At 37.4% G+C, this 14,726-nt stretch overlaps 1 protein-coding gene across 1 annotated transcript in view; it reads right to left on the reverse strand.

Annotated features, from left to right (window-relative positions):
• Nucleotides 1-14,726, reverse strand: part of SLCO1B3 (solute carrier organic anion transporter family member 1B3) — a 65,789-nt gene that overhangs the window by 4,429 nt on the left and 46,634 nt on the right. The window contains exons 11-13 of the mRNA XM_047788545.1: nt 11,832-11,997; nt 8,876-9,060; nt 4,162-4,226 (exon numbers count right to left, since the gene is read on the reverse strand). Coding sequence (XP_047644501.1) covers nt 4,162-4,226; nt 8,876-9,060; nt 11,832-11,997 — 416 coding nt within the window. The remainder of the gene's footprint in view (nt 1-4,161; nt 4,227-8,875; nt 9,061-11,831; nt 11,998-14,726) is intronic.

Consider the following 14,726-nt stretch of genomic DNA (forward strand, 5'->3'; position numbering starts at 1 on the left):
GGCAATCCAAGGAACATGTTTCAGACGAAATTGCTATTACACATTGACACATTTTGGACTACTTAGAAGTTAACATTATTGAAGAACTCTTCCTTTGATTTGGACTTGGCCTAACTCTACTCAAGAATCAAGATTATTAGGAATCTAAAAAGCTCAAGTCACAGATATAATAGCATCAACATCTTTTATCTACCCTTACCATGCCAACACACATAGGGAAGAAGGAAGATTATAGGCCTGTACATTGTTCTTCTTGTAATGTCAATTAATTTAAGCCTGGTTGGTAAAAAGGAGAATTTGTCAGTAAAACATAGAAGTTATATTGGCTCATATGCAATTTTTATTAGGGAAGCACAGCTGGAATAGTGGGAGTAGAGTTATAACTTTATAGGGAAAGGAAAAAACTCTCAGATCAACTGCTGCAAAGGCAGGAGATAATTCAAATTTACATTTAAAAAAATTAAAAGGTGATTGCTAACTCTAGGACTCCTCCCCCAGAGAAACACAGGCCCAACCTCACAAAGTGCTAGGCTCCTGGTAGGTTGTTCTTTTTTCTTGCCTCAGAGCTCTGCTCCCACCTTCTTGGAGTCATTAGCACCTGTAATCATGCATTTTTCTCTCCATTGATTGTGTTCATTTTTTATACCTCCTGAAGCAGCTTGGGCTGTCCAAGTTAGGGCCTGTGATGCTAAATTTTGTTTCTGTTGATGCTGTGATGATAATGAAGTTTAGGTCTCCATTGGTCTGTGTGTAACCCAGGTTTTGTTTTGTTTTTGTTTTTGTTTTTGATTTTGTTTGCCACACCTGTGGCATATGGAGGTTCCCAGGCTAGGGGTCAATTCAGAGCTACAGCTACCAGGCTATGTCACAGCCACAGCAACGAGGCACCCACTGAGCGAGGCCAGGGATGGAAACCACATCTTCATGGATACAAGTTGGATTCGTTTCCACTGTGCCACAATGGGTGGTCCCTCTAACCCAGCTTCCATCTGTAATATGTGGTTTTGCAGAATTTGAGGCTTGTCAGGACACATGTTGTCTTATAGCAGAAGAGCTCATCCGCTCTTACTGCTATTTTAGTAAACTCTGAGATTGACTCCTAGTTCTAAACATTGATAATTTGACCAAAGTTTTAGGGATAGGCTAATTTTCAAACTTTATATTATTGCACAAAAGGAGAGTGATTCATAGTTTATGATTTTGCCAATTCCATTTACTTTTAATCAGTATCAATTTTTTAAGAGTGAGAAAGCTTAGAATGTTAAGGAACTGGTGTCTGAGGCAGATATATCCGAAGAAAACTGGGGTTGAGAATCTGGGTTAGGAATTCACAAGTTTCCACATAACAAAGCCATGCTTTGAAAAATGAAAAATATATGCCAGCAATTTATTTTCCCCCTAAAATGGCGCTGGTATGATGAGACTTAATGAGTTAAATGTTTCAGGTAACAAACTTGGTATTACAATAGTAAAATTTTAAAACTTCAAAGAACCTATTTTCCAAATATCTTTTTCAGTTTAATATACCTTCTACAAATCACACATACACTGTATTCAGACAGTTTTTTGTGATTTTGGTGTTTGGTCCTTTTAGTCTCCCCTAGAAGCAGTTAGATTCCAAGGGGCCATATGTTGGACATATAAAAATAGGATGCTCACAATCAGGATAAACAAAAATCCCTTCGTTTCTATTTGAGGTCACTAGAGGAAATTCCTTTATTCTGTCTCATTTCAGCATATCAGAAGGAGTCCTAGCTCTCCAGATGCTATTTCCATATGCTAACTTCTACTTAAATTCCAGGAGTAAGGCATCTCCATTGGATTTAGAGGAATCACCAGGATTGGACAGAGAGCTACAAAAAGACCAGGTGGAAACTTAAATGCACATAACATAGTTACGTGAAAGAAGGTGGTTTGAAAAAACTACTTACTGTAGGGTTCCAACTATATGATCTTCTTCCTAAAGTTTGCACCATTCCTATAAGCTGGAAATAACTAGCCTCCTTAGGACTCTTAGAATTTGTAGCTCACTAGTAGCCCTTATCAACCTGCAGTTCCTCCATCTTCTTCTCTTTCATGCTCTTTCTATTTCCTCTTTTTATCTTTGAGGTTCTGTGACATTCTCTCTAAATATACTTTTTAGACAACTTTTTCATTGCAATTTGGCTAGAGTTGTGCTTCTTTCTTTTGTTTGCAAGGGTCCCAGGGATTGACATCTTCCCATTTCCTTTTCCTTCTGCCACCCAGGCCATGATCAGCTTTATACTCTAATCCTTAGAGCAATCATGTCCTATTTCCACTTCCCAGGAATAAGAATACAATGTTAATAATAGGTTTTAAAAAATAATAGGTCTTACAAAGGGGTATCACAAAGGTTAGAAGTTGTTAAGCTAAGAACAGGAATCTGGGTGGTAAAAATTACAAATGGCAACAAGGGGAAAAGGATAATTGCTTAAATCTTGTATAAATCTCTCCATTTGAATATTTAGAAATAGGCCTTTAACCTCTGGATCCTATAGCTTTAACTCTTTGACAACAAAATACACGATTTCCTGAACTTTCTTTCATTAAGAGCTCTCCCTCTTTCAAGATGTTCAGTTCTAGAGTTTTAGTTCCTATGAAACCAAGCAGAACCCTGTGGGGACCCCAAGTACAAAGGTCCCTCCAAGTCTCCTGCCTCTTGTTTGTACAAAAGCTGAAGGCTCCCAGGCCTCTCAGTCACAAAAGAGCAGGCTCAAGCTGTTAATCATTAGGACAATAGAGTCACAGAATCTTTCAGTGTCTGATACATATTCCTAAGTTGTTTACAAGTACTATAAATACCACCAGGGAGAAAAAGCTAACTGCATAATTACCAGACTGTAGCCATGACGTAAGCCACTCCATCTATGGCTAGCACAATTCCAAGAACTGGCCTCAGGAGAATGCCATTAACATTACTGCTCATAATAGTCTCTTATCTTTGTGGGCATCAAAATAATTGTAGCTTGCTCTGCTTGTATACGTAAGCACATAACTAAAATTGTCAGCTAAGAGATATTGCAGACCCATGTCGACATCTTCCACTCTAAAAATTTGGTGTCCCATGTCAGCATGAAAGAAATGGAATGATGTCTCCCAAGGAGGGGTTTGTAAGTAGCTCTGTTGCTTCTCCTGTTTGTCTATTTCTGTTCCCCTTAAACCTTAATTATAAAAATGAGATCACTAGGTAACATTTAACCTAACTCCTGACTTGTGCTCTCCTGAATGTATATGCCTTGCCTAACATGTTATTTCCCCAGACTAAAAGAAGTAAGGATGAAAAATTAGGTATTTAAAAAATCATTGACTCTCTACCCTCACCTTCCCCCTTAGCAAATTTGTAGGCAGACCACATGGGCAAGGTAGCATCCAAAGGAAGATCAGAAGTCAGCAGATCTTTACACAGTGGAAAAATGACAAAGAATCTGACCTCTTACCTTAATAATTAACTGAAATCATTTCCCCTTTTTCCTTTTCAAAACTGTAGCAGTGCAGCAGAATCTTCACAGTTGGATTTGGGACATGAGCCTACCTTCTCTCCAGATGCTGACTTCTCTGATTAGAGCAACTTTCCTTTTTACTTACACTTGCCTCTCTCATATTGGTTTTTGAGTGTGAACAGCCAAACCTGTGTTTGCTAATACCCATTCTCTTTTGCATTTTGAATTTCTAATAAAGCTTAGCTGTCCTGGCCTTAGAGAACTAAATGGTGGGACTAGTTCTCTAAATCCACACCTGTGTTTTGCATAATCTCCTGGCCCTCCTGAGCTGTTTTGGGCATTTATCCCCTTAGTGTAGAAGGAAGGTCCTCCATTCTGCCTAAGGGAATAAATATTCCTAAGTCTTAAATTAAGAATCATTGAAAACCACCTATCTTTATTTCAGAAAGGATTTAATACAAATACAATGATGCCTTGTTCTTACAGATTGACTTATAGAATTGACAACCAAATTCTATTTGAGGTCATCCAATTCTCTCTCTCTTATTACTTTTCACTTACCATGAAAATAAAAATGACTTTTACTTATACCATTTTTAAACAAAAACCTCATTATAACTGGAAATTAATTACATTCAGTCTTTGAGATTTGACATGAAAATTTATATCTGGGAATTAATCATCTACATATTTATCATACCTAGTGTTCGAATAGTTAGTGAATGGAAACCCACAGCAAGAGATTTCATTTCAGGTTGAACATTTCTGAAATAAGATAAAAGTAAAGCAATATTAAACATCTCTAAAATACCAAACTGAGCTAAATATTAAAGCATTTCTCACTGTTGTTTTTCATGATCAAATGAAAACACTCAAGTGAAGAGTTGACATTATTTAAAATTACATTTTTTGTTGTTTTAGAAGACAAATATCTGAATGATATTAATAGTTATTATTCCTTTAATTAAACCTCTCTTAGCCTCAGTTTCCTTGTCTGATAAATAGGGATAATAAGATTTATCTTGTATGTTATGAAGATCCAAACCTCAGTTTTCTTTACACAAAATTGCCCCTGAAGCTTTGTAGGAGAGCTACCACTGAGTGAGACTCTAAAAAGTACTCAAGAAAGTTTATAAAAACAAACAGGGTAAAAGGCAACTTAAACACAGCATAGTTAGGTATTAAGAGAGAAAATGAATAAAAGGGTTTTGGTTCTGCTTTTGCAAAAGATGAGGATATTTCCACTAGCTGAGCTGAGGACACACAACCCTATGATTGAGGACAGTGCACCCATGGCAGTAAGTAGATGAAGTTACGTTATTCAAGGAGGTGAGGTGGTTTCACCTCTAACTGTTATGAGGGAACAAGCAGGCAGAGGAAACTTGTCCTTTTGGCTCTCTCTCTCTCTCAAATACCAGATTTCTTAAAGGGCCTTTTGGGAAGAGAGAGAATGCAGTTTGTTCCTGGTTGAATCCTCTGTGACAAGTGGCTGAAGTGTCACTTTTCATTGCTGTTGATTTGTTAAAGGATGCATTTGGTTTACATGCAAGATGCAATGGAGACAAAATTGAGATTTTTTTTTTTTTATCAACTTGTATTTACCCAGGGAGATGGCTCGTGTGCAGGAGAATTGAGAGGACTTGGGGATAGAGATACTGTCTTCTCGAAAGTGAACTCGAAAACTTAGGCGTTCCTGTTGTGGCTCAGTGGTAGCAAAACTGACTAGCATCCAAAAGGATGCAGGTTTGATTCCTGGCCCCATTCAGTAGGTTAGGGATCTGGTGTTGCTATGAGCTGTGGTATAGGTCACAGACATGGCTTGGATCCCATGTTGCTGTGGCTGTGGCTGTGGCTGTGGCTGACAGATACGGTTCTGATTCAACCCCTAGTCTGGGAACTTCCATATGCCACACCTACAGCCCTAAAAAAAGCAGAAAAAAAAAAGGAGATAGAGATAAAAAGAGAAAAATAAATCTTAGACAATTCAGTGGAAATGATAGATTTACGTGATACAATGACATACAATGACATACACATACTTACACATATATACAATGACAATCACACACATCCCTACATTCACAGACAGGCACATCCACAGCTATCCCGACCTATATTTATATATACACTCTCATGTACACACAAGCATCACTGCCATGTAAAATACTGTTCACTGCAGTTATAGTTCTATTTCACATCTGATATTGATCAGCTCCGTGTTTTTATTACCTATCTCAGGATTAATTCTCCACAGAAGCCACCTCCTATCATAGTCTTCTGTTTTCTCTGATTCTGATCTTATCTCCCAGAGACATATTTTCCACACAACAGCCAGAGTGACCTTCTAATTGGAAGAGATAATTGTGTAATTCTTATGTTCAAATCTCTCTGTTGGCTTCTCAAATTCTATTTACAAGTAGAATAAATTCCAAAGTCTTTACTGTGATCCATACTAAAGGGTCTGTGTTACCTGGACCATGCTTGTCCTCTCATTGTAGTTCCTTTTTTTTTTTCTCTTTTTGTCTTTTTTGTTGTTGTTGCTGTTGTTGTTGCTATTTCTTGGGCTGCTCCCGCAGCATATGGAGGTTCCCAGGCTAGGGGTTGAATCGGAGCTGTAGCCACCGGCCTACGCCAGAGCCACAGCAACGTGGGATCCGAGCCGCATCTGCAACCTACACCACAGCTCACGGCAACGCCAGATCGTTAACCCACTGAGCAAGGGCAGGGACAGAACCCGCAACCTCATGGTTCCTAGTCGGATTCGTTAACCACTACGCCACGATGGGAACTCCTCCTTTTTCTTTTTTTTAACTCAATGAATTTAATTATATTTAAATAAACCATCATCACAACCCAAATTTAAAACATGTTCCTAGTCAGATTCGTTTCTGCTGCGCCATGACAGGAACACCCAAAAAATTTGAAATTATTTCAGACTAGCAGAAAAGTTGCAGGTTCAATCCCTGGCCTTGCTCAGTAGGTTAAGGAACCGGCATTGCCATGAGCTATGGTGTAGGTTGCAGGTGCGTCTTGGATCTGGCATTGCTGTGGCTCTGGCATAGGCTGGAGTTGCAAGAATAATACAAAGAATTCCTTCCCCATTCCATTCACCCATATTTCCAAACATTAAAACTTTATTACCTTTTCTATATTCTAACTCTGATTTATTTTACTTCTTAATACTTCTCTTTTATGTATTTACTTGCTTATTAATTTATTGTTTCTTCTCCTACACCCATCTACTCCCCTATCCCTCACCCCTACTGGAAACTAATCAAAGCAGGGCCTTTACCAGTTTTGTTCCCAGTTCCATCCTTGGCCTCTAGAACTGTGCCTGACACTCATCCTGAATATATACTGAATGTGTAGACATTATCACTCCTGCTTAGTCTACTTTTAATAATATCTTTATTAGGTAAGCATTGTAAAATCATTAATAAACTGAAGTTTACATTTTTATTCTACAGTCTGCCTGACAAAAGTTCTCTTCAACAAAATTAAATATTGGTGAGAGATGAATACATGTTTTTGATAAATGGTAATGTTGATCTTAACCACTTTCTTGATAAGACAAAGCTATCATCACTGTTGGAACAGTGATCCCTGAAACTCTTTCTCCTCATAAAAAATTTTAAATTAAGAAGTCAAGACTTGTTGAGACACAAGCTAATTTGGAGTTTTGAGACAACTTCCTGTAAATTAATGAACCTGTAATTTGGCAACTATGGAAAGCTTCTCCTTTTGAGTAGACAGTATTTAATTTAATTAAGTTAATGAATTTATTTATTTTTGGCCACCCCATGACATGCAGAATTTCCCTGGGGCCAGGGATCAATCCCGTGTCACAACAGTGACCCAAGCCACGGCAGTGATTATGCCAGATCCTTAACCCACTGTGCCATTAGGAAACTCTGGGTAGACAGTATTTTATATTAAAGGAAGAGCTTTATTTGTGGAGTAAGTTAGAAGAGATAATTTGACAAGATTTAGGGTCATTGTGGAATTTAAACAACTGTAGTGTCCATTTACAGGTAGACTCAGTTTACAGGTTTATACTCATTTTAACAAATGCTAATACATTTGTTCCCTTTCTCTTCTATTTCATGCTGTTGGCTGACAGAGAACCTGTGGCTAACCAGCCAGGTTTTAAAAGAATAATTAGATGTTAATCCAGGTCACTATATTTACACACACACACACACACACACACACAAAGACTTACATGCAAGTCTTCATATATTTTATTAAGTGATGGATGATTAACTTCAAGAGCACTTGTATTATTTACTCCCTCCCTAACCCTCTGATCTTAACTGTGCACCATATCTCTCTCAGTCAGTATGTTCCAACCAACTGGCTTTTTTCACTCCTCAAACACATCTGCTCCTTCCTGCCTTGAGACACTGGCTTCCAGCCCCTCTCTCTGTAAAGTTCTTCATTTGACTAACTTTAACATACCCTTTAGACTTTTAGGTTAGACCTAACTTTCTTCTTTTTTCTTTTTTGGCCATACCCACAGCATGTGGAATTTCCCCAACCAGGGATCAAACTCCCACCACAGCAGTAATCTGAGCCACTGCAGTGACAACACCAGATCCTTAACCTACTGCCCTGGTTACAAAATTACAAAAAAAGAGCAATTTTTCGAGAGGTGCTCTCTGATTCCTCTTCCTCACAGGTCCTCATCTCAATCCTAAATTTGTTTTCCCTTTTTGTTCCCTTTAATGGCATTCTTTCCCCTCAGCAGTACTAATGACAATTTGTAATTATGTATTTTAAGCTTATTTGTCTTAGGTAAATCTTTCCTGTCATATTCTAAACTGTATAAGAACAGTTACTTTATCTGTTTATTCACCATGGAGTATTCATTAAGTGTGGTCTAAATATTTGCCCAATCAATGAAGAAAGGAATGAATTCTGCTCATACATTTTTCTTTCTCTATGAGGATATTTGAGAGACTAGGTCAAAAGCCATTCTGAGGGTAGATTAAAAGCTTTGGAATATCATAGATTGCTACTATTATGTGGTCTGGTTCCCAAATATTTTCTTTCAATGAAATCAATAGATGATGCACTCGGAAAAGCCCACCAGGGCATCTCAAAATTAGAAGTTCTTTTAGAATCACAACAGGGATTCTTTCATATTGAGGTAGTTGTCAATCAGTCTGTCTTAAAATTCTTATTAAGAGGAGAAAGTATGGAATATAGATTTTGCAGTGGAAGAATCCAAGGCAAAATTATTATTAATGATGGCAGTGAAGTATTACAGTAATCCTAAGAAAATGTACTCTTAGAAAATTAAAATGTAACAAAACATGAATTTGGTTTCCAAATATACTATGGAAAAATATGTATATTATTAGGTGTGTTTATGGTCTAATATACATAAAATGCTTTTAAAAAGTTATACTCACTTGAAAATCAGCATCATATTTGAGATGGTTCCCAATGAAGAGGAAAAAATAATTAATATTTGCACTACTATATAAATATAAAATTTTCTTCTACATTGATCATTTCTTGGGCATTCGCCCAACTTCACCGAGTTATTTCTGGTCTGGAAATCATTTACTTCCACACAACTACAGTTATGAAACACCTAAAAAATAGTTTTTGAAATATTACAGAATATTTGCAAAATGGGACTGGGACATACATACATTTCATTATATTTAAAGACATATCATTCAAGCTAAAACATTTATAATTTTTGAAGAAAACATTCTAAAAATACAACTGCTTAAGAGCTAAAAGGCAAAATAGTTTCCCGTATTCCTTTCCAGACAAGAAAATGTAATTTACTCTTAACTATTCATTCATCTCTAAATAAAGATAAGGAAAGAATAGGAAAAATTAATGCCAAATTCTATATATATTTTCTCATTAATATGAATTTAAAAAATATCTCTCTACCACTCACTTTTATTTTCATTAACATACCTACTTATTCTCTTTAACATCTCTACAGACTCAGGGGCATTTCCTGAGTAGGGACTGCCTAGGGAATCCAGAAAATATAGTCGTTTTGGAGGGGTCAAACCTGGGACTAGGGCCATCCACTGGACTGGGGCAGAGTCCAAGGTTAAAGGGACCAGCCAGGGATGCTGGAATTCTACTTTGGCCTGCAAACATAACATCAGGGAGCATAATGACAGATTAGAGGACAGATGCTGCCACTACCAGAGACATTCAACACAACAGAATACCTTAATAGAGCACAGAGGAGGAAATTTAGGAACCAATGATTTTAGGGATTTACCTTGGCAAGCAGTTTATGTAGTCAGGTGGTTTTATTTTTTTATGTTGTATTTTATTTTATTTTATTTTATTTTGTCTTTTTAGGGCTTCACTTGTGGCACATGGAGGTTTCCAGGCTAGGGGTTGAATTGAAGCTGTAGCTGTTGGCCTATGCCACAGCCACAGCAACACAAGATCCAAGCTGCATCTGTGACCACAGCTCTCAGCAACACCAGATCCTTAACCCACTGAGTGAGGCCAGGGATCGAACTTGCATCCTTGTGGATGCTAGTCAGGTTAGTTAACTGCTGAGAGATGATGGGAACTCTCGCTCTCTCTCTCTCTCTTTTTTTTTTTTTTTTTGGTATTCAGGTGGGTTTTTGTTTGTTTGTTTGTTTGTTTGTTTTTGTCTTTTTTGACATTTCTTGGGCTGCTTCTGTGGCATATGGAGGTTCCCAGGCTAGGGGTTGAATCTGAGCTGTAGCCACCGGCCTACATCAAAGCCACAACAATGCAGGATCCTAGCCACGTCTGCGACCTACACCACAGCTCACGGCAATGCCAGATCCTTAACCCCTGAGCAAGGCCAGGGATCGAACCCGCAATCTCATGGTTCCTAGTCAGATTTGTTAACCACTGAGCCATGACAGGAACTCCGGTAGTCAGGTGGTTTTAATAAATTCGGTTCTGAGTCTAGGGTGAACTAAGGTTTAAGGGAAGTTTGAACTTATTAATGCCGAAGACCAATTACTGAAGGAGAAATTGAGGACGAATTGAATCCATATTTATCTGATGATCAAGTTTTACTTTTTCACTAGGAAGAGTATGGAGAAATTCTTTATGTAGCAAGCCTATTGGCCAGTAAAACCTAACTTAGGCAAAAAAAATATTATTTTCAGTGACTGAGAAAGAATGATTTATTCCTAAGAATTTAGTAACAGCCCCCAGGAAGCCCGCAAATGATAGAGTCATTGCCAGTATTAAGATGATGATGTCTCCATAGGATACAGAGCTCTCTTTAGGTTTCTAACATCATGATCGTTCCAGCCCTTCAATCACAGGCAAAGTGGGCCCTGGATTAAATGGGGCACTTTAAGAGAATGGCACTATAGCCATGAATATGAGATGTGGGTTTTTATTTGGGCCATATTTATGCAAGTTTATGACTCAGCTTCAAAGAATCTAGGTTCTTCAAAGTTCTTGGTGCTTACATTAATAGAATTGGCAGGACTATTGGCAAGAAAATAATGGGAAAAAGTTTGAAAATAAAAGACAGAAGGATATGGTAGAGAGCAATGATTGTAGCTGATGATATTGCTAATACTGGTGATAGGATAAGGGCCCAGGATTGGGCTCCCCAACTTTGTGAGATATTCGGTGGATTGGAAGTGGAAGAAAGAATGCAATGCCTGATGCCAAGCTATTGAAATTTACTCAGTAAATTGAAGTGAACCCATAATTTGCATGGAAGGAGATATTTTGAGTGAAGAAGGCAATGGCATTTCTATAGGAGATGTTAGCAGTAGATAAGTAGAATACCAAGTTATCCTGGGTTGGAGAAGTGTCAACTTTGAAAAATAAAATAAAAATTGGAAACAAAAAAGGACAGCCAAGGGAGTGTGAAGCCTTGATTAAGTTCTTAGAAAGTTGAAAGTGTAGTGAGCCTAGAGATGAACTTGCCAGAATCTATAGGCAAGATTGTACATAGGTGGTTGTCCTGGGAAAGTACCTAAGTTGCCAAGGGGTTGGATCAGGACTTTCCCCTAACTTCTGGAGAGGAAAGCACCTCCAACTGATTGGAAATCATACCCTTTAGTCAAGTAAGTTGTTTCTTAGAGCTCCTAAATGCTCTTAAATTTCAAAAGGTCATATTCTTATAAATAGAAGGCAAAAGGTGGGAATAATCTCATGAGAATTCAAGCAGCAAAAAAAACCAGTTTGTGTTCCAAGCAGGATTTTATGTGAAGCTTTGTTTGTCCATCACTACCATCACAATGACAGACCATAATGAGACTCTTTTTCTAATGGGACCTTAGTTGTAGAAAGATTTGATAAGTAATTATCAAAATTTAAGTATGTTAAATCAAATCTGAAATTTTGAATAAAGAGAAGAAAATAAGAACTAATACTCACCATAGACTTTTTACTGCCACTTGAAGATTTGCATCCTGCTAAACAAGGTGATAGGTAAGTTATTCCATTGTCTGCACAGACTGGTTCCCATTGACTTTTATCACAGTTGCAGTCTGAGTTGCAATAAGAAAGTGGTGCATTTATATGAGATGACAGGGGATTGTTTCTGGAAATATACGATAGACATATATCAGAAAAAGTGACAAAAGAAGAAGGAAAAGGAGAAGAATAGGAGGAGGAGGAAGAATCAGGAGGAGGGGGAGGGGGAGGGGGAGGAGGAGAAAGGAGAAATAGGAGGAGGGAGGAGGAGGAGAGAAAAAAAGAAAAGATGGGAAGGAAAGGAAAAGAAGAGGAAGAGAGAGGAAAAGGAGAGGAGAAATAAGGGAAAGGGTTATCTTTAAATTAGATAGAAAAATTTGGTGAGCCACGACTCTAAAATGGCAAAATTTATTTTTAGTGCTTATTAAATTTTTTACCTTTTACCTTTACCCAGACATGAATTATGACCTAGAAAAAGTAAAACATAAAAAAGAAACCAAAGAATATAGATAAGACAAAGACAACATGTGGTCTTTGTGATGCTATCAAATAATTACTGGTTAAAGTCACTTCATTTTTCTGAGAATTGATTTCTCTTCAATAGAGTAATCGCATTAGACTAAGGTTACACTCAGCTCACTGTAAAGTCCCATGAATTTCTTTTTTTTCTTTTCTTTCTTTTTTTTTTTTCCTTTTTTTGGCCATTTCTTGGGCCACTCCCGCGGCATATGGAGTTTCCCAGGCTAGGGGTCGAATCGGAGCTGTAGCCGATGGCGCCAAAGCCACAGGAACGTGGGATCCAAGCCGAGTCTGTGACCTATGCCACAGCTCACGGCAACGCGGGATCGTTAACCCACTGAGCAAGGGCAGGGACCGAACCCTCAACCTCATGGTTCCTAGTCGGATTCATTAACCACTGAGCCACGTCGGGAACTCCGCCCATGAATTTCTGAATGCAATTTAACAGTTTGAATATTAAAATCTATATTTTAACTACACAAGAAAAAATTCAAAATGGTCAAAGCAGAATCCCTAGGGATCATTTTTTTTTTTTTAAATCAAGAATAATAAAATCAGTGTAAAAAGAGTAGAGAAACTTCATATGCTTTCTAAACGAAACCACAACAAACATAATAATGATTTACTATAAAATCATTTATAGTATTTGTATTTATAAAATACAATCATCTAACATGGCTAAAATCACAAAATGGATTATTTGTATAGTTAATTTTCTGCTTACAGATTTTAAAAATTACTCTATGTTTTGGTAAAAAAAATCGATAAATTATTTTTGAATGAGAAAACAATTTTTATGAAAGAAAAATTTAATACATGAGACTGCACATCTATCCATAGCCATCAGACGGAGATCATTACGTATCTTGTAAGACTTAGAAAATATCACTATACACTCATGAGAAAAATGAGAATAAAAAAGAAAATACTATCTTGGTATTAATATAAAAATAGTTTATAATTTGTTGACCCTCTGAAAAAGTCTCAGGGACCCGTATAGATTCTCAGACCACATTCTGAGAACCTCTGCACTAATCTATACTTTAAAAATTTACATCCAGTGACTATCATTTCATAAAGATAGAATACATTGCTTTTGTTAATAGTCATCATTAGACTATGAGTTCCATCAGGGCACTGATGTATTGTATAAATCTTCTTGACCTTTAAGAAGGCACTCAGTGAAATTTGGCTGAATAAAAAAAAAAAATCCCATAGAACTCTAGCTACATTTTTTAAAATAGACAGCACCGTTCCTGTACTTATTTTCAGGGAACTGACTTTAGATTTAAAGCTTATATGCCTGTGATGTGAAGTAGCATCATTCTGGAGTCATTGTATAATCTCAAACAAGTCACATTTTCTCTGGGTCTCAACTAGCAAAGGAAGAGGATATAAGAGGTTCTTTTACCTCCAAGGTTCTTTTCCCTTTAAAGTTCAATGTTCTAGGTACTTTTTATTTTGATTAACTGGAGTGAGGGATGGTGGATAGGAATATTCAACAACAAACAGGATTGGGCAGGAGTGGGGAGATAATTCAAGATGAAGTTGGCAAGAATCCAAGAATAGAATGATGTTTAGGTAGGGGAATGTGGGAAGGCTCAAAAGGTTCAGACTGACACCTCAGGAGTTTCTGTTGTGGTGCAGCAGAAGCAAATCTGACTAGTATCCATGAGGATGCGGGTTCAATCCCTGGCCTCACTCAGTGGATCGGGGTTTGGGAATTGCCGTGAGCTGTGGTGTAAGTCACAGATGTGGCTTGCATCCTACATTGCTGTGGCTGTGGTGTAGACCAGCAGATGTAGCTCCAATTCAACCCCTAGGCTGGGAACTTCAATATGCCATGGGGTGGCCCTAAAAAGAAAAAAAAAAAAATGATACTTCTTAGGATCCCGAGTTTCAAAGCTCAAAGCCAACAATAAATAGTGCTATGGAGTATGGTTACTAAACTGTGATCCAAGGATCTTTGCTTATTGCTGGAATGGGAAGCTTCCTAAGCTTAAATTATTGGCTATATTCAAGAGATGATAAGAGATCCGCAAAGGAATCTTACCCTTGATTTGGGGTAGAGACTGTATTACTAGGTACACTTCACAATATGTGATAATAATGAAGAGTAAAGTTTTCTAGGTCTAGTACATGATTATATATGGAGTATTAATTCTACTGCTAATGAAGACAATGCCAGATAACATTAATTTGCAGAAAAGGAGAATTCAGTGTAATGTAACAGTTTTCTTACTAAACATCAAAATTAACTAGATAAAGATTGTTCGGTCTCTTTTGGAAAATGTCATTTATTTTTCTCTTGTGATCCATCCAAGATTTTAGTGGTTA

The sequence above is a fragment of the Phacochoerus africanus genome, chromosome 7 (assembly GCF_016906955.1).
Source record: "Phacochoerus africanus isolate WHEZ1 chromosome 7, ROS_Pafr_v1, whole genome shotgun sequence".
NCBI lineage: Eukaryota > Metazoa > Chordata > Mammalia > Artiodactyla > Suidae > Phacochoerus > Phacochoerus africanus.